This window comes from Typopeltis vanoorti, chromosome 20 (genome assembly GCF_054136105.1).
Source record: "Typopeltis vanoorti isolate ZY-2024b chromosome 20, IOZ_Tvanoo_1.0, whole genome shotgun sequence".
NCBI classification, from domain to species: Eukaryota; Metazoa; Arthropoda; class Arachnida; order Uropygi; family Thelyphonidae; genus Typopeltis; species Typopeltis vanoorti.
Window position 1 is genome coordinate 98,962,261 of NC_143568.1, and position 21,987 is coordinate 98,984,247.

At 35.9% G+C, this 21,987-nt stretch overlaps 1 protein-coding gene across 2 annotated transcripts in view; it reads left to right on the forward strand.

Moving 5' to 3' along the window:
• The window catches only part of LOC150095703 (uncharacterized), a 65,315-nt gene extending 43,976 nt beyond the window's left edge, over positions 1 to 21,339 (forward strand). For both annotated transcript variants that reach the window (XM_090410522.1, XM_090410523.1), the window contains one exon: positions 20,710 to 21,339. In XM_090410522.1, the coding sequence (XP_090266648.1) occupies positions 20,710 to 20,867 (158 nt within the window). In that variant the 3' untranslated portion in view covers positions 20,868 to 21,339. The remainder of the gene's footprint in view (positions 1 to 20,709) is intronic.
• The last annotated feature ends 648 nt before the right edge of the window (positions 21,340 to 21,987 follow it).

Below are 21,987 nucleotides of genomic sequence, written 5' to 3' on the forward strand. Positions count from 1 at the left end.
GAGCTCTTCATAATCACCTCCCTTGTAGTTCCACATATACCCTTTTCTTACAGAGGTCCTTGCACTGCTGGCAACCACCCAGGTAATCACCTCATGGTCACTCTCACCAATTGGATGATTTGACACCTCATTTACAATTACATCCTCTGATGAGATGACCAAATCCAAGACCCTCAATCCTCGTGTGCCCTCTGTTACATACTGTCTGAGGTAGTTATCCTTCAAAAACTCAAGAAACTCATTTTCTTTACTTCCAGTTGCTATCTCATCATTCCAGTCTATATTGCCATAATTAAAATCACCCATAATGATCACCCTTTTCTTATTTACTTGGCTAATTTGATTGTACATTTCATTATCACCACCATCCACATTACCTGGTCTATAACAACATCCCACCAAGTATTTGATTCCATTCACCTCTATCTCACACCATACTGCCTCAAAACCACTGGCACTATTTCCCTCTTGCATCTCCACTTTATATGGACATAACTCTTTCTCTATCATCAAAGCACTCCCCCTCCCTTTTTACCCCCTCTGTCCTCACGAAACATATCATATCCTTCCATCTCTATTCCTGTCAGGATGTCATTCTCTTCCAACCATGTCTCACTTATTCTGACAATCTTTGGGTGAACAGATGCAATTAGTGCAACCATTTCATCTGCCTTGTTTCTTATACTTCTAGCATTTGTATACAAACACAACAGCTCATTTCTGGATCTACAGCTAGTTCCATTGATACTACCACTCACTCGACGTGATCTCTTATTACTCGACTGGGGCCATGGTGTTCAGTGGTTCAACCTCATCTTGTTATCCTTACTTCTCAAGGTGTGCTTGTTATTATAGTAGCAGTGTGCTGTGCAGCTTTCACAATATTTTCAGTGTGTCCTCTGAACTTCAAGTCACTGTCAACCATCAACATGAGATCTGAAATCTCACCCACCTCCTATTTTTGCACTCCAAAGTGCAAAACCTTGAAACAGCAATCGTACTCTTTTACCAAGGCTAAGAATCTATTTAATTCTTCTTGAAAGAAGTTAACATTGGTTGACTCCTTATAATTCTCCCTAACTTTGCTTCATCAGCAAACTGCTGAAGATCATCCTCTGTTAATCACCATGAAATATTATTAACAGATAAGTAAAACAGTAGGGACCCAAGGACAGAACCTCATAGCACACTGGTTACCTATTTTTTTTTTTCTGGAACACTGTCCATCCCCAATACATAACTTGTTAGTATCGTTCAGAGAGCTGATCTCTTATTTATCTAACCAGTCTATTATCCATTCCCATCTTTTCAAGCATATACTCCAACGAAATGTGGCACTCTATCAAATGCCTTGGCAAAGTCCAAAAATATCACCATATGTAATTCTTTCTTATCAAAGACATTCACTAATTCAAAAAATACAAATATATTCAAATCCATACTGACCATCATAGAGAATCTTATGTCTCTCAATCTAATTCTGTATATTCTATTCTTAACCATCCTCTACAGCACCATAATTACAGCTTCTTTAAACCCTTTCAGCTCGTTTACAACCAGGTCAAGGACAAAAGCAATTAAACATCTTATATTTATTTCCATTAAACATAAGATAAATAACTACCAACACATAAGCCTGTCTAGGGGAATGCAATCTCTAGCTATGTAGATAGGAGAAAAATAAAATATAGACATTTAACATTTTTGCTGCCTGGCACAAATAGTTCATTCATATTGTGAGTTTTTCATGGCTAAAATTTCAAGTGTTGCCATAGGCATCAGTACTGAATTTGACTTGTTTATGCATGATGCCAATCGTATCTATGGGTGCATTAGTATTTTTCCGTATATATTATAAAATGAAAGAGCGTGCTAATTATGTACTTCTATTTAGATTATAAAAAATCTCATTTACCAAACAAAAAATACTATATATGAAAAAATATATCAAGTACATAATGCTGCTGATCAGCATTACTGATGGAAAATGTGTATGCCTATTGATCTAACAATATTTTTAGCATATCATCATCAACAACCATGGGTCCAATGCCATCTTGATATGATTCTTCCATTGCATTCTATTTTTGTGCAAGATGACTCAGTTTGTATATAGAGTTTCTGCACCATTTGACAATGTCATCTCCCCATTCTCTGTTTGGCCTTCCTTTTTTTGTTCTTTCCTTCAATCATCCCAAACAGCAGCATTTTTATTTTCAGAAAAATAAAACCAGATCCAGAAAATAATCCTTTTGATTATTTTCTGGATCAGGTTTTCTTTTGGTTGTATTTGTCTGTAGATTTCCTCATTGTTCACTTTCTGGATCCAGCTTATTCTCAAGATCTTTCTATAGCACTTCCTCTCAAATGCTAATATCCTCCTTTCAGATTCTCTCAGGAGTACCCAGGCCTCACATCCATAGAGCATGCTGCTGAAGATACAGGTTTCTACAATGCGCAGTTTAGTTTGCATCTTTATAGCTCGGCTCTTCCATATTTTGTCCATGGCTTTTAAAATAGTTGTTGCTCTGGCTATTCTAATTTTTATCTCTTTTTTTTGGGGTCCAAGTCATGCATCATGTGGCATCCAAGATATGTGAAGTGTTCCACATTTTCCAGTTGAAATCTGTCTATCGTAACTCTGTTCAGTAACTCCTGTTGTCCGAATATCATTGTTTTAGTTTTTTCAAAGTTGACATTTAGTCCATATCTTTTTCTTCTGTGTATAGTGTTTGCAATGTCTGTTCCAGCTTTGCTGCATCTTCTTCAATCAGGACGATGTCATCTGCAAAGCAGAGGTAGTTTATTCTCATGCCATTTATTGAAATGCCTCCACCTTCTTTAATCTTATCTAGTGTTCTCCCTAGATGTGTGATGAAGATGATTGGTATTATTGGTCCCCTTGTCTTGTGCCTTGACTAGTGGCAAACCAATCTCTTGTCTCACCTGCTATTCTAATTTTTGCTCGTGCTTGGCTGTTTATATCTTTCAGCAGTAGGATCAATTTATTGTCTACACCACAGGATTCCAAGACGGCCCATGAATAAATTTTGGTCAATATTATATAATGCTTTTTGGAAGCCCACGAAACAGCAGTATATCTTTTTGTTCTTTCTTCGAGCTTTCTCTGCTATTAGTCTTAGTGCGAGTACTTGTTGCACTGTACTTCAAGCTTTTCGAAATCCAGCTTGCTCATGTCGTGACGTTGTTTTCTTCATGTTGTGTTCGAATCCACCATCTTGTTACAAGTCACTTTCATAAAATAAAACACAACTAATTGTAAATTGATCACTAATCCAAGGGTAGAGAAATTTCTATTATACTGCGCCACTCTATCCTTAGATAAGTCTATATGAAATAGTAGGATCAATTTAAAGTTAGTTAGCAGTCTTTTCATTCATTCAGGCCGAAGTATTTATTTTCTTTCTGGGATTCCCACTAGATTCGAATTTTTGTGAACGGTGCAGTAAAAAGAAAATTCAGGCAAATACAATAGTTAGATTAACAAATGAAGCATTTAATATAGGTCATATAACACATACATAAATTTTACTTCTAATTTTTAATAGTAGTAACAAGTCAAACATTAAGTCAAGTTAATCACATTAGCACAATCTTCCAAGTCTTCACATGCACTTTCTCAGCTTCTGGATTACAAAGTTTCTACACTTAAATAAATATAATAGAACATCCAATCTAATCAGTTTTCACACATTTCTCAGTCATGCTATAAGTTCAAAGTATCACAGGCACTAATAGCTGAAAAATATCTTTCAAACAATTCTTATCTCCAACTCTCAATCACGAAGAGTTTCCACAGTTAAAGTTAGGTTAAGCATAGCGTAAGTAACACACAATTCTTCAAGCAATGAAATAATACACTATGATAGACCTTACCGGAAATAGTTCCTAGTACATCAATTATGTTGTGAGCAAACTTTTGGAATTTATTTATCTTACTAAAAAAAAAAACACATCTACAAGACTTATCCACAGTTATACTTAAAGCACTATCAATCGCACTTCAGAATTCTAGACATCAATTATAGGGTACTTCAACTATCCTTGTTACCACTCATAAACTAATTAAACACAGTGAGGTTCTTTTTAGGGCAAATTGGAAATAAGCCGCAATTCTAGATCAGCTGGGTTTATTCAGAATTCTTCCTTAAACGTCCAGCTTTTTATTATATCTGATTGTAGCATTAATTTCCCTTCTATTATTACTGCTGATTTCACTTTCAGCTAACTATAAAATTCTTTTCGTCCTTGCTCACTTATAAAAATTATCCACTTAACTCCTACTTAAGAACCTTTTATTTACTTCTACTTCTGTAGTTTATCCCCTTGCTTCCTTTCACTTCCAAGTTTCTGTCCCCACTCTCTTACCTCCTATATATTTTCTCTTCTTTATTTAGCCCACGCTCTGTTCCACTCACGCTCGTTTATTTCACGCGTCGACAACGGATAAACGTAAACATTCTCGCTAATGTTACATTAGGCTATACTACTACATTGAGTTATTATACTTTATTATTATATATTATTATATTTTATACTAAACTCATAACGTTAAGCTTTCACAAAATAGGAACAATTAGAATATTTGCTTTTCAATAAATGCGTAGTTAAATTGCAAATATAAGTTCTTATAATATTGACATAACAATAAATAAAATAGCTTAATAATATTTAATACAGAATCTTATTATCATTAACACATTCCTTTGATTAAACAATTAAATATTTGATATAATTAAGGTAGTTATATGATATCAAATTATAATTTATGTTATTTACATTAAATAATATTTACAAATTTAGCTCTTGTGACGGAAAATCGTGTTGGATTCTGAATCAAATAACATTTATTCTAATTTCTACATAATCAGAATCCAACACTCATCAGGAAGATGTGCCTCCATATGACCATTCAGCTGTTCTGTTAGTATTTTAATCAGCACTTTGCCAAGATGACTCATTAATGCAATAGTTCTGTAATTGGTGCATCCTAAAGAATTTTTATGAAGAACAACCAAGACCGATTTTTTCCACTTTTCAGGATCATACCCTGATCTCCATATTTCATTGCATAGTTTATGCATTTCTTTTACAACTGATTCTCCCCCATATTTTAGCACCTCGTCTATTATGTTGTCATCTCCAGGACTCTTGTTGTTCTTGAGATGTTTTATAGCCTTATTCACCTCCTCTTCCAAGATGTCATTTTCAAAGATCTCTGCTGGTGGAGAGATTGCTTTTAGTTCTTTGATTACTTCTGTTGCAGTATATTGTCCATCTGTGTATGATTTCTGTCTTGTCCATCAATACTTTACCATCTTCATCTTTGACTGCTACTGATCTTGTTTACCGCTTCCTATTGACATTTCTTATAAGTTTGTAGACCTCTCTAGTTTTGTGTTCTCCATAGTACTGTTCAATGTCTTTGCACTGGTCTTCCAACCATTTGCCTTTATCAGATCTTGCTGCTTTCCGTACTGCATTGCATTTTTGATGGTATAACTTTTCCGTTGCCTCTGAATTATCTCTTTTAAGTTTCAGTTCTCTTTTCTCTTGTACCAATTTTAGGGTTTCCTGAGTTATCCATTTCTTGTTGATCTGTTCTCTTTCAGGAATTACTTCCTCTACTGCTTTTTTTTAGCACTGTTGTCAGTCGTTCTGCTCTTGTATCTATATTTTGTTTTTCACTTGGAGTCTTAAGCTTAGTTTCCAATATGTTCTGATATGCTGTTCTTAGCCTGTCTTCATTTAGTTTTGAGATGTCTCTAGCTGTTTGGAACTTTCCTTTGTACTTCTGTTTCAGTTTTAGTCTTATATTCACAATCACCGAGCTTTGGTCCGAATCAATATCAGCTCCTTGGAATGATCTGCACTGTTGAACTGAGGTTCTCCATTTCTGGTCTATTAATATCAGGTCGATCATATTCCTGTGTTTGCTCGAAGGAGCACCATGTTCATTTATGACAATCTTGTTGTTGGAATTTGGTGTTGCAAATCATCAGGTTGTTATCTGTGGCAGATTCCGGAAGCATCTCTCCACGTTCATTTCTTTCTCTATATCCAAATTTTCCAATAACCTTTTCTCATCCTGTGTTATTTTTGCCAATCTTTGCATTCCAGTCTCCTCCAATGATGAGTATATCCTGCTTCGGCACCTCATCAATTTCTAGTTGTAGATCCCTGTAAAATCTCTCAATGTTTTCATCTGCACTCTCTAAAGTGGGCGCATATATTTGAATGGTCATGATATTAAATGGTTGGGCACTGATCTTGCAACCATTATTCTTTCACTATTCTAGTAGTAAGACTTATACGTTGGTTAGACATAACTGGTAATTAGTTTACGGAATTAACAATGCATATAAAGTATATTAATTAAAGGTAACTTTAATGAATAACTTCTATATTTCGGCAATGTCACATTGCCATCTTCGGGAACATAAAGATATGGTATGTGCACTCAGGAACTAACACAAAGCAAATGAGGAAGAAAGCAAGAAACTAATATTGTTCCTAAAGTCCTAATGGTGCCCTCTTGCGGGCTAATTTGATAGTCTTGGCAGTTGGGCTGAAGTTCTCATAATGAAAGTCTCCCAAATTTGGGGCAGTTTCATGCACCCAAATTTGCTGAGGTTAGGAACGTTTTTTAGAGCTGCTGAAGATTCTTTGAATAATCTTTCGTATTTAAACTTGCTGCGATGGATTATTTTTGTTTTCTTCCAAGAATTTTATGGTGGGTATCTAAGGCATGGTCTGCCAGCCCAGAGCGGCTGTACTGGTGAAACCGGATGTAGTCTTGGTGTTCTGAAATCCTGATATTTGTTGTTCTGCCTGTTTGGCCAAAGTAGGACAATTTGCAGCTGCAAGGGACCTGGTATACACCAGGTAGGTCTAGGGGAAGTGGTTGGTCTTTGGTAGAGCGGATAAGGGATGCCAACTTTTTATATGGTCTGTAACAGGAAGCGCCACTGTGGTACTCAATCAAAAAGACTACAAAGGTAAGCTAAATTCTTTAGTACAAGACCGTACTACTTACCTCCCCATTGAATATAATCCGACCAGCTCTCAGATTAGAACTATCCACAGACTCCTTAAGAAAGTCACCAACAAACTTAAACCTTATAACTCTAGACCCCCCCGATTATATGGACTCCCAAAAATACATAAACAAAATGTGCCATTGCGTCCCATAGTGGATGGCATTGATTCCCCCTTTGGCTAAATGTTTGGCTAATATAAATTAGCCAAACATTTAGCCAAAAACGCTCACACACTACACTGGCAACACACCATCACACATAAAAAACTTGGCCCACTTTAAAGCCAGTATAGAAAACCTCACACTCCAACACACTGACATAATGGTCAGTTTTGACGTCTCCTCCCTATTCACTAATGTCCCACTCAAAGAAACCCTTGAGCTCATCCAAGCCAAGTTTCCTCCCGATATCTCAGCCCTATTTCAGTTCACAATGAACTCAGGCTATTTCGTTTGACAAGAAAAGTTCTACAAACAGATAGAGGGGACAGCCATGGGTTCACCACTTTCCCCACCCTTGGCCAATTTCTTTATGGAGACATTTGAAGAGAAAGCCTTAAACTCCGCCCCACAAAAACCCACTATTTGGCTTCGTTATGTGGATGATGTGTTTGCTATTTGGCCACATGGCTCAGACACACTCCACTCCTTCCTAAGACACTTAAACAACCAACATCCCAGAGTCCAGTTCACCTTAGAAAAAGAGGAAAACAACACCCTCCCCTTCCTAGACACTTTAATCACCCGCCAGCTTGATGGATCTTTGGTTTTCTCTGTTTACAGAAAACCCACCCACACTGGCAGATACATTCACCAGCAATCCCCCCACCCTCACAACAATATGGGGTGATAAAAACACTATATAACAGGGCAAAATTAATCTGCTCAGATGACAGGGCCCTGACTATTGAACTAAACCACATCCTCAACACTTTCTTAGCCAATGGCTATAACCCCAAAAAATACTAAAACCTGTAAACCACAACCCCCCCTCTTCCCCTCCACAATAAAGATTACACCAAGTCTATCACCATCCCCTACATCCAGGGCACCTCTGAAAAAATAACCAATATCCTCAAAAAAATATGACCTTACTTCCTGTTACAGACCATATAAAAAGTTGGCATCCCTTATCCGCTCTACCAAAGACCAACCACTTCCCCTAGACCTACCTGGTGTATACCAGGTCCCTTGCAGCTGCAAATTGTCCTACTTTGGCCAAACAGGCAGAACAACAAATATCAGGATTTCAGAACACCAAGACTACATCCGGTTTCACCAGTACAGCTGCTCTGGGCTGGCAGACCATGCCTTAGATACCCACCATAAAATTCGTTGGAAGAAAACAAAAATAATCCATCGCAGCAAGTTTAAATACGAAAGATTATTCAAAGAATCTTCAGCAGCTCTAAAAAACGTTCCTAACCTCAACAAATTTGGGTGCATGAAACTGCCCCAAATTTGGGAGACTTTCATTATGAGAACTTCAGCCAAACTGCCAAGACTACCAAATTAGCCCGCAAGAGGGCACCATTAGGACTTTAGGAACAATATTAGTTCTTGCTTTCTTCCTCATTTGCTTTGTGTTAGTTCCTGAGTGCACATACCATATCTTTATGTTCCCGAAGATGGCAATGTGACATTGCCGAAATATAGAAGTTATTCATTAAAGTTACCTTTAATTAATATACTTTATATGCGTTGTTAATTCCGTAAACTAATTACCAGTTATTCTTTCACTAATTGGTTTTTATCCTAACATTGCCTGATAGGCTTTGTTACTTAGCAGGAAACCTATGCTTGCTTCATGCTTACTTTCATTTCCTGACCAGAGAACTCTTCCACCATTTGATTCTCTTGACAATGTCCATCTCAAGATACTAAGTAATTTTATATACACTTGGTTTTTAATCTTATTTCCCAAGTAAGTCAAGTTTGCTCTTGCACATAGTGCAAGTCTGAGACAACTTGTGGTAAAGGTGGATTAAGTTCCGATCACTTTCCTTAGTATTTTTCCCATAATGTAAAGCACATCCCCTTGCAGAGATGTATGATGCTGTGCATTAAAGGCAATGGTCACTACCCATACCAGTTTCGACCTTTATCGAGATCTCGTCAGTGGGAGCCAGACCTAAAAATACTAAGGTTGAAGTAATGCAGAGCTTATGAATTTTACCTAAACAAGTTGCCACAAGGTGCTTTTTGACCTTATTAAATAAAATCTCAGGATGAGAGATAGATGTAGAAAGTTTTTTAACCTGGGTATATTATGTATTCAAGATACCAAGAAATTTTATATACACTTGGTTTTTAATCCTATTTCCCAAGTAAGCAAACAGACAAGTAAGTCAAGTTTGCGCCTGCACATAGTGCAAGTCTGAGGCAACTTGTGGTAACATAGTGCCAGTCTGAGGCAACTCGTGGTAAAGGTGGATTCTACATCTAGCTCTCATCCTGAGATTTTATTTAATAAGGTCAAAGCACCTTGTGGCAACTTGTTTAGGTAAAATTCATAATCTCTGCATTACTTCAACCTTAGCATTTTCAGGTCTGGTTCCCACTGACGAGACCTCAATAAAGGTCGAAATTGGTATGGGTAGTGACCATTGCCTTTAATGCATAGCATCATACATCTCGCAAGGGGATGTGCTTTACGTTAGGAGAAAAATACTAAGGAAAGTGATCGGAGTTTAATCCACCTTTACCACGAGTTGCCTCAGACTGGCACTACGTTACCACAAGTTGCCTCAGATTTGCACTATGTGCAGGTGCAAACTTGACTTACTTGTCTGTTTGCTTACTTGGGAAATAGGATTAAAAACCAAGTGTATATAAAATTACTTGGTATCTTGAATACATAATATACCCAAGTTAAAAAACTTTCTACATCTATCTCTCATCCTGAGATTTTATTTAATAAGGTCAAAGCACCTTGTGGCAACTTGTTTAGGTAAAATTCATAAGCTCTGCATTACTTCAATCTTAGTATTTTCAGGGTCTGGCTCCCACTTACGAGACTTCAATAAAGGTCGAAACTGGTTGGAAGCTTTGGTGATGAATGGCAATGCTGTAGCCCGTGAAGTTTTAACTGAGGCCAGGCCACCCAGGGCCTGAGTGTGTGTGTGTGGGGGGGGGGTGATGAATGGCAATGCTGTAGCCTGTGAAGTTAACTGAGGCATGACTGTTGCTGTTACCCTTCCAGATGAGCAAATGAGCGGCTCTGTTCAGTGGTGGGGGAGCCTGCCACGGTGTAGAGCCAACTGAGTTTCTGACTTTCTGATCCTGCGGGTAGCTCATTATTGGGTGATCCAGGGGATTTTACAAGTTTTTGGAAGAGGTATCCCCGCACTTAAACAAAGGGAAACCAGTATGGGTAGTGACCATTGCCTTTAATGCACAACATCATACATTTCCACAAGGGGATGTGCTTTACATTAGGGGGAAAAATACTAAGGAAAGTGATCGGAGCTTAATCCACTTTTACCACGAGTTGCCTCAGACTTGCACTATGTGCAGGTGCAAACTTGACTTAGCTTTCTGTATGCTTATTTGGGAAATAGGATTAATAACCAAGTGTATATAAAATTACTTGGTATCTTGAATACATAACATACCCAAGTTAAAAAGCTTTCTAATGTCCATCTCATTTCTGAAATACCCAATATATCACATCTGTATTTCTTAATTTCTTCTTGAAGCAACTGCAATTTTCCAGTTGCCCAGAGTGTATGGACATTCCATGTACCAATTGATATTCCATCCTTTACAGGCCTGAGTTTGATTTTTGTCTTTGTTTTCAGTAACTTTTTTGATCCAACCCTGATTACTCGATTGGGGACGTGGACCTTGTTTGACCGGGCGACATCCGAGCCAGCATGAGTCTTTTCTCTTGTTCTTTGGCATCAGATTTTTAGCATATATCATCAAATAAAAACTTCATATCACAACATAACTGACTAACAAGAACAGTGGCGGCCCGTGAAGTTTTAAGTGGGGATGCTGCCTATACAAAATTTTTAAAAAAATCATTCTTTTTTTCCTAATTTGTAACCAATTTACAAATTAGGAAAAAATTTGTAACCAATTTACAATTTATTAATAAATAAATCTGTAGATTTATTTATTAATAAATTGGTTACTGATTAGGAAAAAAAAAAATTTTTTTTTATTATTTTGTATAGGCAGCACCCCCACTTAAAACTTAACGGGCCTGCCACTGAACAAGAATTTACCTGACTAATTCTCCTTAATTTAAATTTTAAATACATACAGAAAGGCTTAGGTGTTGATAATTCATAATAGTGCCTCACTGTACAGCACCATGAAGCACAATTATGAATAGCGAGGAAAAAATAAATACATTTATTGAACTTAGAATTAATTTATTAAATTTAGTGTATCTCAAAGATCAGCATCCTAAAATAAACTTCATGACAGAAAGTAACAGTTATCTCCCCTTTCCAGATACACTAGTGACAGGACTATACTTGGATAAAGTATTAAACAAGAATTTCTTGGAATTTGAATTTAATTTATAACCAAGTGAAAAAACTTTCTACAATCAAGTGACTGTATGTGAGCACACTAGTCCAGATGTGGCCTTATTAAAGTCTTGGAAAGTGGGAGAGTAACTTCTGTATTCCTGCAAGTTAGTGTTCTCCTCAACATTATGGTTATCTGATGTGGTAGCTCAAACTTTTTAACTTCTCTCCACTAGAAGGGGATGATGCTAGACAAAATCACATTAATATAATACTCTGTCAGGAGTATTCTCAGTCTAAATTACATAACCAAAATGCACAAATGAATTGATACTCGTCATGATTTTTTTTTAATATGACTCCCACTCATGACCAGTTGTAAACCTATAGTATATTATTACTGTGAGTTGGCTAAGGAATTTTTTTTTTCTATTTCTTTTATACATAATCTGGAATCCCTGCTCTATAGACCAAACTTTTTTTTTTTTCAAGCCTCCAATAAATGAGGCGAAGTTCTCATGCTGGGTGATGAAATTATCTCCTGAAGACAATCATTCATTCCAAAGACAGGATTTGAACCTGCAGCTTATAGGTTGGAGAGCAGATATGTTAAAGCACTCAGCCAATCAGGGTGGCCATAGAACCAATCTATACATATTACTCTGTAGAGTTTCTGTATCAGCTATATCCCTTACCATCCTCCCAATTCCAAGTATAGATAACTGGATATTCCCCTGTAGCCTATCATTTTAATATACCAGTCAAACAACAATGGCCCAAGTATAAAACTCTAAGGTATTCTGATCCTTCTGTTAGACTCATCACCTTAATTCATCAGTTTCTGACACCTGTCAGTCAGTTATCCTTTTTATTCATGTCACAAGTTTATTTTTCATACCCATCCCTTTAGGTAAAAACCTTTCATGTGGAATCCTGTCAAATGCCTTAGCAAAGTCCAAAAGCAACATAGTATATCCATTCCCCTTATTCAACTCTACTGCCTCTTTATTATAGAATATGAGCAGATTGCTAAAGCAAGATCTACCTTTAACAAAGCCATACTGACCTCTACAGAGGATCAAAGCTATCTGGATGCAGACCTTGAGCAGCCTTTCCAGTACCTTAATGACCACTTTAAAAATACTGATTGATCTCAAATTAGTTGTTTCAGTCCTAACGCTATCCATATATAATGGAATTATTTTGTCTTCTTCCTACTCATTAGAGATCTTGCCCAAGCTGAGACTCAAGTGGTCTCAGCATGGGCAAGATTGGTGCAAGAGAACTGCTAATTCTCTTGTGCTAATTAGCAGGCACAGACAGCAACCAGTTTAATACATAGGAATGTTATCTCTACCTCTGTCCACTCTGTGAAAGAGGTAGAGAAAGAGAAACTCTGGAAGTTGTATAAGGGAACAGTGAACATGGAAGTGGGAAGGTATATTTTTAGTTGTGTTTTGCAAAATATATAAGCAGACATTAGATATGTAGTACCCATCCATCTATTTGTTATTGCTCAGCTTTGGCTGATGGATTTTTATTGAAGTTTTGTATTTGAAATCCCTAAAGAAATTTGTTAACCCATCCCATATTTTGTTTTAATTATACCATATGCAGGTGTGCAAAGTTGCAAAACACATTTAAATTATATAAAATAAAACAAATCCACTAAAATGTGTACTTATTTCATCTTTGGTTTCAGTTAGACAAGTTCATATTATTATATGCATCTCAGTGACTGACTGGAAGATGAGTCCTTCAACTAAGGTGATTTTACCGGTCTTATAGAAATGATAGGACTTTTGCTTTTGCAAAAACTGTCAGACCAATTGAAGACACCCCCCCCCCCCACACACACACGCACCCTTTTTTATAGCCACAGCTACTCTGGTGAATATTTTGTGGTAGATGAAGTGCACCGTCCGGTGTGAGACCACATTCTGCTTGGGAGGTGAAGTGTCTTGAAAAAAAAAAAAAAAGCAAAGGTTGGTCAATTGGTAGAGCCTCTGCTACTAATGGCTCACGCAAAATAGTTAAGCAAGTTTGAGCTCGGGTTAGTAGTTGGAAGGGGTTCAATCGTTCGATGCTGTTGGCACACTCTCCCTCGATGAGTCTTTGGACTCCCTGGAGGTGTCACATAATAATAATAATTAAAGAAAGGCTGTAAACCTATTGTATGTGGGTGGACTAAGATTTAGCAGTCTGTAATTATGCTATAGAGCAGGGATTATCAACCTTATGCCTGCCAAAGTATTCAGAGGTGTCTGCCTCAGCCATATAGCACTCTATTATTCTATTGATTTTATTGGGGAGATCCAATGGCAGTAAATCAGCACGGGAAGAACTCGCATAAAAAGTCACCCACTTTCATTGTGTTAACAGCAGTTAGTCTTTCACTTCAAATTTTACTCCTCAGCTAAAAGTCAGTATCAGTGAGTTTGAGTGCATCTTTGTGAGCAGTTCTTGGGTTTTAAACAGTTATTGTCCTCCACTAAAACTAAAACGAATGTGGATAGTAAAAAAAATAAAACATATAATTATCAATCTGAATGGGAAGAAGCCTACTGCTTTGTGAAAATAAAAGCCAAATGTGTGTGTGTGTGTTTGGTATGAAGAAACATAATGTGGAGTGGCATTAAGACTAATCACTCCATGTTTAACCACAACTATCCTGTTAATTCTGAAGTGAGAAAGAAAAAAGTATGTGAACTAAAGTCAAAACTTACATGTCAACAGTTAGTTTTTATTAGATCAATAGTAAAACATAAAAATGCCACCATTGCATCTTATAAAATTACTCACTTAATCTTAATAGCAAAAAGGAAAAAAACCATATCAGGATGGTGAATTGATAAAAGAGGCATTTCTTGCAGGAGCAGATTCTTTATTTGAGGACTTTAAAAACAAACAAGAAATTATGACTGTGATATCAGACCTGCAGCTTTCAAATAAAACAATCATAGAGCGATTGAGCTCAATTTCCCTTGACATGCAAGCCAACTGAAAAATGATTTAGGAAAATGTGCATACTTATCCCTGTAATTTGATGAGTCAACGAATGTAACAGATACAGCAGAATTGGCTATTTTAGTAAAAATGGTATTTGCAGACTTTTCTGTTAGGGAGGAGCTGTTAAAATTATTACCCATGAATGATTAAACAACAGGAATGGAAATTTACTGTACATTTAAACAATACATCAAAACAGTAGATTTCCCTCTAAGCAAGTTGTCAGCAAAATAAATCCTTTGGAAGTCACCATTGATGGAGCCCCAACAATGGTGACTTCCAAAGGATTTGTTGTTTTAAGGATACTTGCGACATAAGACTGAATGATATAATCACGTAATCACAAGAAAGATATTTATTTAACCAAATATTTCGGTCTGGAAATAGCAGACCATCGTCGGTGGTATTACAAGAACAGTTTAAAAAAAAATATATACAAGCTAGAATACTAACAATAGATCGTTGAAATTAGAACATGCCGCGTGATGTTATATCACTAAGTATGAAACGAAATATTTTGAAGTAGAAACATGATTGAATTTGCTATATAAAAAAAAAAAAAAAAAAAAAAAAAAAAAAAAAAAAAATTAATGAGTAATCTTGATTAGGCTTTCCCAGATTTTTGATATAGATATGCAGTCATTACGATTCAGGTTGGGATGATGGAGCAAGGCCTCCACGCTTTCCTTGAACAAACGTTCGAACCTATAACGGGATCTATGTAAGAGGCGCGTTTTGGACCAAAGGATGCTGTGGTCAGTTTCAATCCCGTGTTGAGCCAAACCAGACTTTTCAGGTTTATTGTGAAGAATGGATGATTGATGTTCTTGGATTCTTTTTTCAAGAGAACGTCCAGTCTGTCCAAAGTAAGAGAGATCACAGTTGCAAGGAATTTGATAAACTCCAGGAAGAGATAAAGTTGAGCGTTTGTCTTTAGGAGAAGGAAAATGAGAAGACAATTTGTTAATAGGAGAATACGTAGCTGTTAAATCATATTTCTTCAAAATTCTTGCGATAGGTTCTGAAATACCGGAGATATAAGGAATAGGTACTCGACGTATTGAATCTTTGTTGTTTTGTGGAGGATTATAAGATGTAAGAAGACGTTGAATACTTTTTTCAGAAAAGCCATTGAGTTTCATGTGTTGCTGGATAGTAGAAAGTTCTTTCTGTAGATAATCAAAAGTAGAACAATTAGTTTTGGCTCTTTTGATGAGACATTTTATAATTCCTGTTTTTTGACATGGATGATGGGCTGATTCTTTCAGAATATAACGACCTGTGAATGTTGGTTTCCTGTATACTGTAGTTGTAAGAATATTTGAAGATGATCGGATGAGGAGAACGTCTAAAAAAGATAACTGGTTGTTTTCTTCTAATTCCATAGTAAACTTTATGCGATGATGTAAGGAATTAATACTGTTTAAAAAGGAAGATAAAGTGTTTTTACTGTGAGGCCAAATAGCAAATATGTCATCTATATATCTTACCCAAAAAGATGGTAGAGGGAAACTAGATGTGAAGAGGACTTTTTCTAAATGTTCTAAATAAAAGTTGGCTAAAGCTGGAGAAAGAGGACTTCCCATGGCTGTTCCTTCTACTTGGCTATAAAATTTGTTTTGACATATGAAATGTCTCATCAAAAGAGCCAAAACTAATTGTTCTACTTTTGATTATCTACAGAAAGAACTTTCTACTATCCAGCAACACATGAAACTCAATGGCTTTTCTGAAAAAAGTATTCAACGTCTTCTTACATCTTATAATCCTCCACAAAACAACAAAGATTCAATACGTCGAGTACCTATTCCTTATATCTCCGGTATTTCAGAACCTATCGCAAGAATTTTGAAGAAATATGATTTAACAGCTACGTATTCTCCTATTAACAAATTGTCTTCTCATTTTCCTTCTCCTAAAGACAAACGCTCAACTTTATCTCTTCCTGGAGTTTATCAAATTCCTTGCAACTGTGATCTCTCTTACTTTGGACAGACTGGACGTTCTCTTGAAAAAAGAATCCAAGAACATCAATCATCCATTCTTCACAATAAACCTGAAAAGTCTGGTTTGGCTCAACATGGGATTGAAACTGACCACAGCATCCTTTGGTCCAAAACGCGCCTCTTACATAGATCCCGTTATAGGTTCGAACGTTTGTTCAAGGAAAGCGTGGAGGCCTTGCTCCATCATCCCAACCTGAATCGTAATGACTGCATATCTATATCAAAAATCTGGGAAAGCCTAATCAAGATTACTCATTAATTTTTTTTTTTTTTTTTTTTTTTTTTTTTTTTTTTTATAGCAAATTCAATCATGTTTCTACTTCAAAATATTTCGTTTCATACTTAGTGATATAACATCACGCGGCATGTTCTAATTTCAACGATCTATTGTTAGTATTCTAGCTTGTATATATTTTTTTTAAACTGTTCTTGTAATACCACCGACGATGGTCTGCTATTTCCAGACCGAAATATTTGGTTAAATAAATATCTTTCTTGTGATTACGTGATTATATCATTCCAAAGGATTTATTACTCTTTGCAGGGAGGACAAATCATTTCCAATCTTTACGTCATACCATTGCATTATTCATCATGAAGCATTGTGCAGTAAAGTTCTCTCCTTTAGTGTCACATTATGAAAACAGTTCTAAACATAATAAACTCAATTAGAGTCTCTCCTCTACAGCACCACCTCTAAGTTTTTCATTGAGTGTACCAATGATGTAACTAAAAAAGATCTTATTCTTCATTCCGAAGTTTTCTGGCTAAGCATAAGAGAAGTACTTGCAAGATTTGAGAGTTTGATTGAAGAGGTAAAAGAATTTCTCAGTTCCAAAGGACAGAACTATGAGCAGTTCTGTCCTTTGGAACTGAGAAATCCATTAATCCACTGAGAAATCCACAAATCCATTAACCAGAAAGTGATCCTGTCTGGTTAATGGATTTGAATTTCCTTGTGGATATATTAGAAAAATTAAATTCTTTAAACTTGGAACTCCAAAGAAAGGATAAACACATTGCAGTGATGATAAGTTTGATCGGATCATTCAAAGAAAATCTGACTTTGTGGATATGTCATTTGGAGTGGAAATTTCTCAATAATTTCCCAAATCTGAAGAAAATGATTGACAACAGAGAGTTTGTCCCAGAACTGTTAAATCACCACTTAAAGTGCTTTGCAGGAATTTGACAAGAAGTTTCAGCAGTTCAACACCATTGAGCCAATGGTATCGTTTTTTTTTTTAAACCCTTTTACTGACTTAAGTTTGTAATGAGTTCAACAATTTCGATCACACTTAAGTCAGTAAAAGGGTTTAAAAAAAAAAAAACGATACTATTGGCTCAATGGTGTTGAACTGCTGAAACTTCTTGTCAAATTTTCTTCCAGAACACTTTAAGCGGCGATTTAACAAACAGTTATGGGACAAACTCTCTGTCGTCAATCATTTTCTTCAGATTTGGGAAATGATCGAGAAATTTCCACTCCAAATGACATATCCACAAAGTCGGATTTTCTTTGAATGATCTGATCAAACTTATCACTGCAATGTGTTTATCCTTTCTTTGGAGTTCCAAGTTTAGAGAATTTAATTTTTCTAAGATATCCACAAGGAAATCCAAATCCATTAACCAGAAAGGATCACTTAACTGCTCATAGTTCTGTCCTTTGGAACTGAGAAATTCTTTTACCTCTTCAATCAAACTTGCAAATCTTGCAAGTACTTCTCTTATGCTTGGCCAGCAAACTTTGGAATGAAATGTAATAAAAAAGAATAAGATATTTTTTATTACAACAACAGAAGTAGAACTGGAAATTTTAGATCTCAGGAATGATATCACATTAAAGTCATATAAAGGTGATGAAAACTTTTGGAGGTTGGTGGATAGAGAAAGATTTCCTGTTAAAAAAGTTATGCATACAAGATAACATCTTTTTTTGGATCAACATACTTGTGCAAGTCATTTTTTTCCACCATAAATATCATAAATTCTAAATACAGATCGCAACTAAAGGATGAAGATCTCAACGATTGTTTGCGATCTGCAGCATCATCTTGTTCCTTGTTCCTTTCCATTAAAAACAAAATTACAGTGATCCTTTTGTTTATTCATTCACAGCATACATTTATCTTGATTGTTTTAAGAAAGATGGTGGGGGTAGGGGTGGGGGGTCCCCAGTACTATTTCCTCATCTTAAAAGTCCTCCAGAGCTCAAAAAGATTGTAACCCCTACTATAGACTAAAGAAAGCCACTTTTTTCAAGTCTCTAATAGCTGGTTGTTGGTGGTGGTCTCATGTAGGATGATGAAAATCATTTACCATTCACAAACATCCAGTTTACTGGGAGATAAGGAAAATGGTTGATAGGATCCAGAAAATATACTGAAATTTTTCAGAATATGAGAAGTCAGAGAACAAGGGTTCATATTCCTGGATGTTTGTAAGAGTGTGTTTAGAAAGGACACATGAGAACAAATTTTTTTTGCTTGGAGAGTGGTGAATGAATGCAATGGTTTGCCAGTGAGTGAGTTTAAGAGCAGTATGATAGATATTTCATGAATAGTGCCTAGCGTGGCCTACTGTGATGAGTCTTCAGATTCCACAGAGATGCTCACATAATAATCAAATCAAACTGTAGGCTATTAACTCACAGTTTGCTGGTTGGAGAGCAGAATGCTATCCAAAGCGAAAAAACAAAACAAAACATATATATATTTTGTTCACTTCATGGAATTTAATGACATTTAGTGTTTGGAATGACACACTAAATTTTTTCCAGTTATCTCAGTACTGGTTTCAATCAGATCCATTTTTGTTGAAAGTTTTTTCATTTGGTTATATTATAAATTAAAGATGCCATGAAATTCTATTCTTGGTTTAATCCTTTATCCAGGTGTAAGAAAACAAAGTTTGTGCGTGAAGTAACTTAATGACAGGGCAATTCGTATATAGAGGCTATTTAGACTTCACATCACTTGCCTTAGCATCCCATAATGCAAAGAACATATCCCTACGGACATGTATAATGCTATGTATTATGGGAAGGGTCACTATCGAGACCTATTTCAACCTTTATTGAGGTCTCATCAGTGGGAACCAGCCCAGAAGTGATACCAAGGTTGAAGTAAGCAGAAGTCATATTTCCGTATACAAGTCACCAAAAGGTGTCAAACCCTCTTTATTATTATTATTATTTGTCACCTCCAGGGAGTCCAAAGACTCATCGAGGGAGGGCATCTACTCTACAACTCTGCTTCCACCACTCACAATCCACCAACTGACAGCAACTATACAACGCCATTTACCGCTGACCACCACCACTAGTATTTCCACAGACAATCACAAACATCCATGCCCACGGCAGGATTCGAACCTGCAGCCTCTTGACTGGAGAGCAGACACGCTAACCACTCAGCCAGCCTGGCTGGCTGTGTGGTTATATACAAGTTGCTCGGTTGTGAAGTTGCTTCAAGCGCAAACTTTGTTTGTTTAGCCTTGGATAAAGGATTAACCAAAAATATAATTTCTTGGCATCTTTAATTTATAATATAAAGTGAAAAAACGTCCCATAATGCATAGCATTATAGATGTTTGTAAGGATATGTGCTTTGCATTGTGGGATGTGAAGTCATTAGCCTCTATATATGAGTTGCCCAGTCATGAAGTTACTTCATGAGCAAACTTTGTTTACCCACTCTTGGATAAAGGATTAAACCAAGAATAGAATTTCTTGGCATCTTTAATTTATGGATCCATTTTTAGTGATAAAATTAGGCAAAAGAAACATTTCTTTAGTACCTAATGCTAAAAATCACTCTAGGTTCAGAAGAGTTAATGATATCACTATGCAGAATTTTATGATAATCTCAGATCATTTTCTTATTTGTTTTGTTTGTAGAAGCAGGTTTGCGAAATACATTTCAAGGAATTGTGTGTAGAAATTGAATGAGTAAGTTATGTATATGACAGGTATTTAATGAAGATGCTCCAATGGTGACACGTAATTTAGAGAGTTGATAACAATAATACTATTATTATTCTTGTTAAATATTTCTCATTAATAGTCATTTATTTATATTTTTAAATAAAATATAATAATGATTATGACACTTGGATTTTATATTTTGATAAATTCTCTTTTCTATTACAGAAACACTGCTTTGGATAAACTGGACAGAAAAGATGATATCGAAGCTCTTGATTTCAGTGTCTTATCTGCAAAGCTTGAAAATATCACCATTTCTCCAGATTTGTATTATTTGCTTAAATACATTGCCGAATCATAATTTTCTCATTCTTCTGTTGTGATATGCATGCAAAGAAAACTGTATATGTTTAGAAGCCTGATTGGACTCAGTTACTATAGAGGAAGGAATGAGAAACATTGATTTCAAGTGTTAAAAATGAGAATGTTCAACAGCACAACAACAAACTATAATCTGTTGTTTCTATGAGACACTCTTGGAATGACTGCTATTGGTGGCACACCATTAAAAAAATGAATTTGTGTCTGGCATACAGCTATAAATAATGCTAACCAGAATTTTTATTTAAAAAAAAAATTCACCAAATGATAAACTTCTAGTTCCTTTTGCATTAACACAGCAACTGTGCATTACTTTCTGAAATGATACATTCAGATTGCTTAAGAAGCATAATATTAAATGATTCAGAATCAAAACTAAAAATTAAAATGAATTAACATAATACAAGTAACTATTTTAAATCTCATCATCTACTGAGTTGCAGTAAGACTCCTTGCTATAGATGTGAAATTAATCAGAAAAATGTTGCTAAGGATATAAATAAAAAATTTATTTATATGAAATAAAGTATTCATTTATAAGAAATACTTATATGAAGCAACACTGGGAGCAGTGGTGACCATGGCAAGAAGACACAGTCATTACAGAGTAATATAAGTAGAACAGTGTCAATAGCGTATGCAAGAAAGGAGATATTCTGGCTTTCACACACACGTTATTGTCTGACAATATACAAGGGTGGTCTGAAAAGTTCTCGGTCTAACAATGAAAAAACAAATTTATAATTTCAAATTATTTTCGACATAATCTCCCTTAAGACTAATACATATATTCGAGTGATGCTCCAGCGCCATTATCCTGTCCCTGTAGTGGTTCTCAGTAAGATCTGCAAAATACCCCTCTACAGCAGCAATCTCTTGATTCAAAGAAAAATGCTGAGCAGCAAGGAAGAGTTTTAGTTTTGGGAAGAGATAGAAGTCAGAGGGAGCCAAATCTGGTGAATAGGATGGAAGCATTCATTGTGCAGATCCCTTAATTTTCCCATTGCCACCTTTTGTGGGCAGGTTCATTGTCCTGATAAAAGATGGTTTTTTTTTTAGTCTGGTTAAAAGATCAGAATAATATTCCCAGGTTATTGTTTTACCCTTTTCAAGATAATTAAT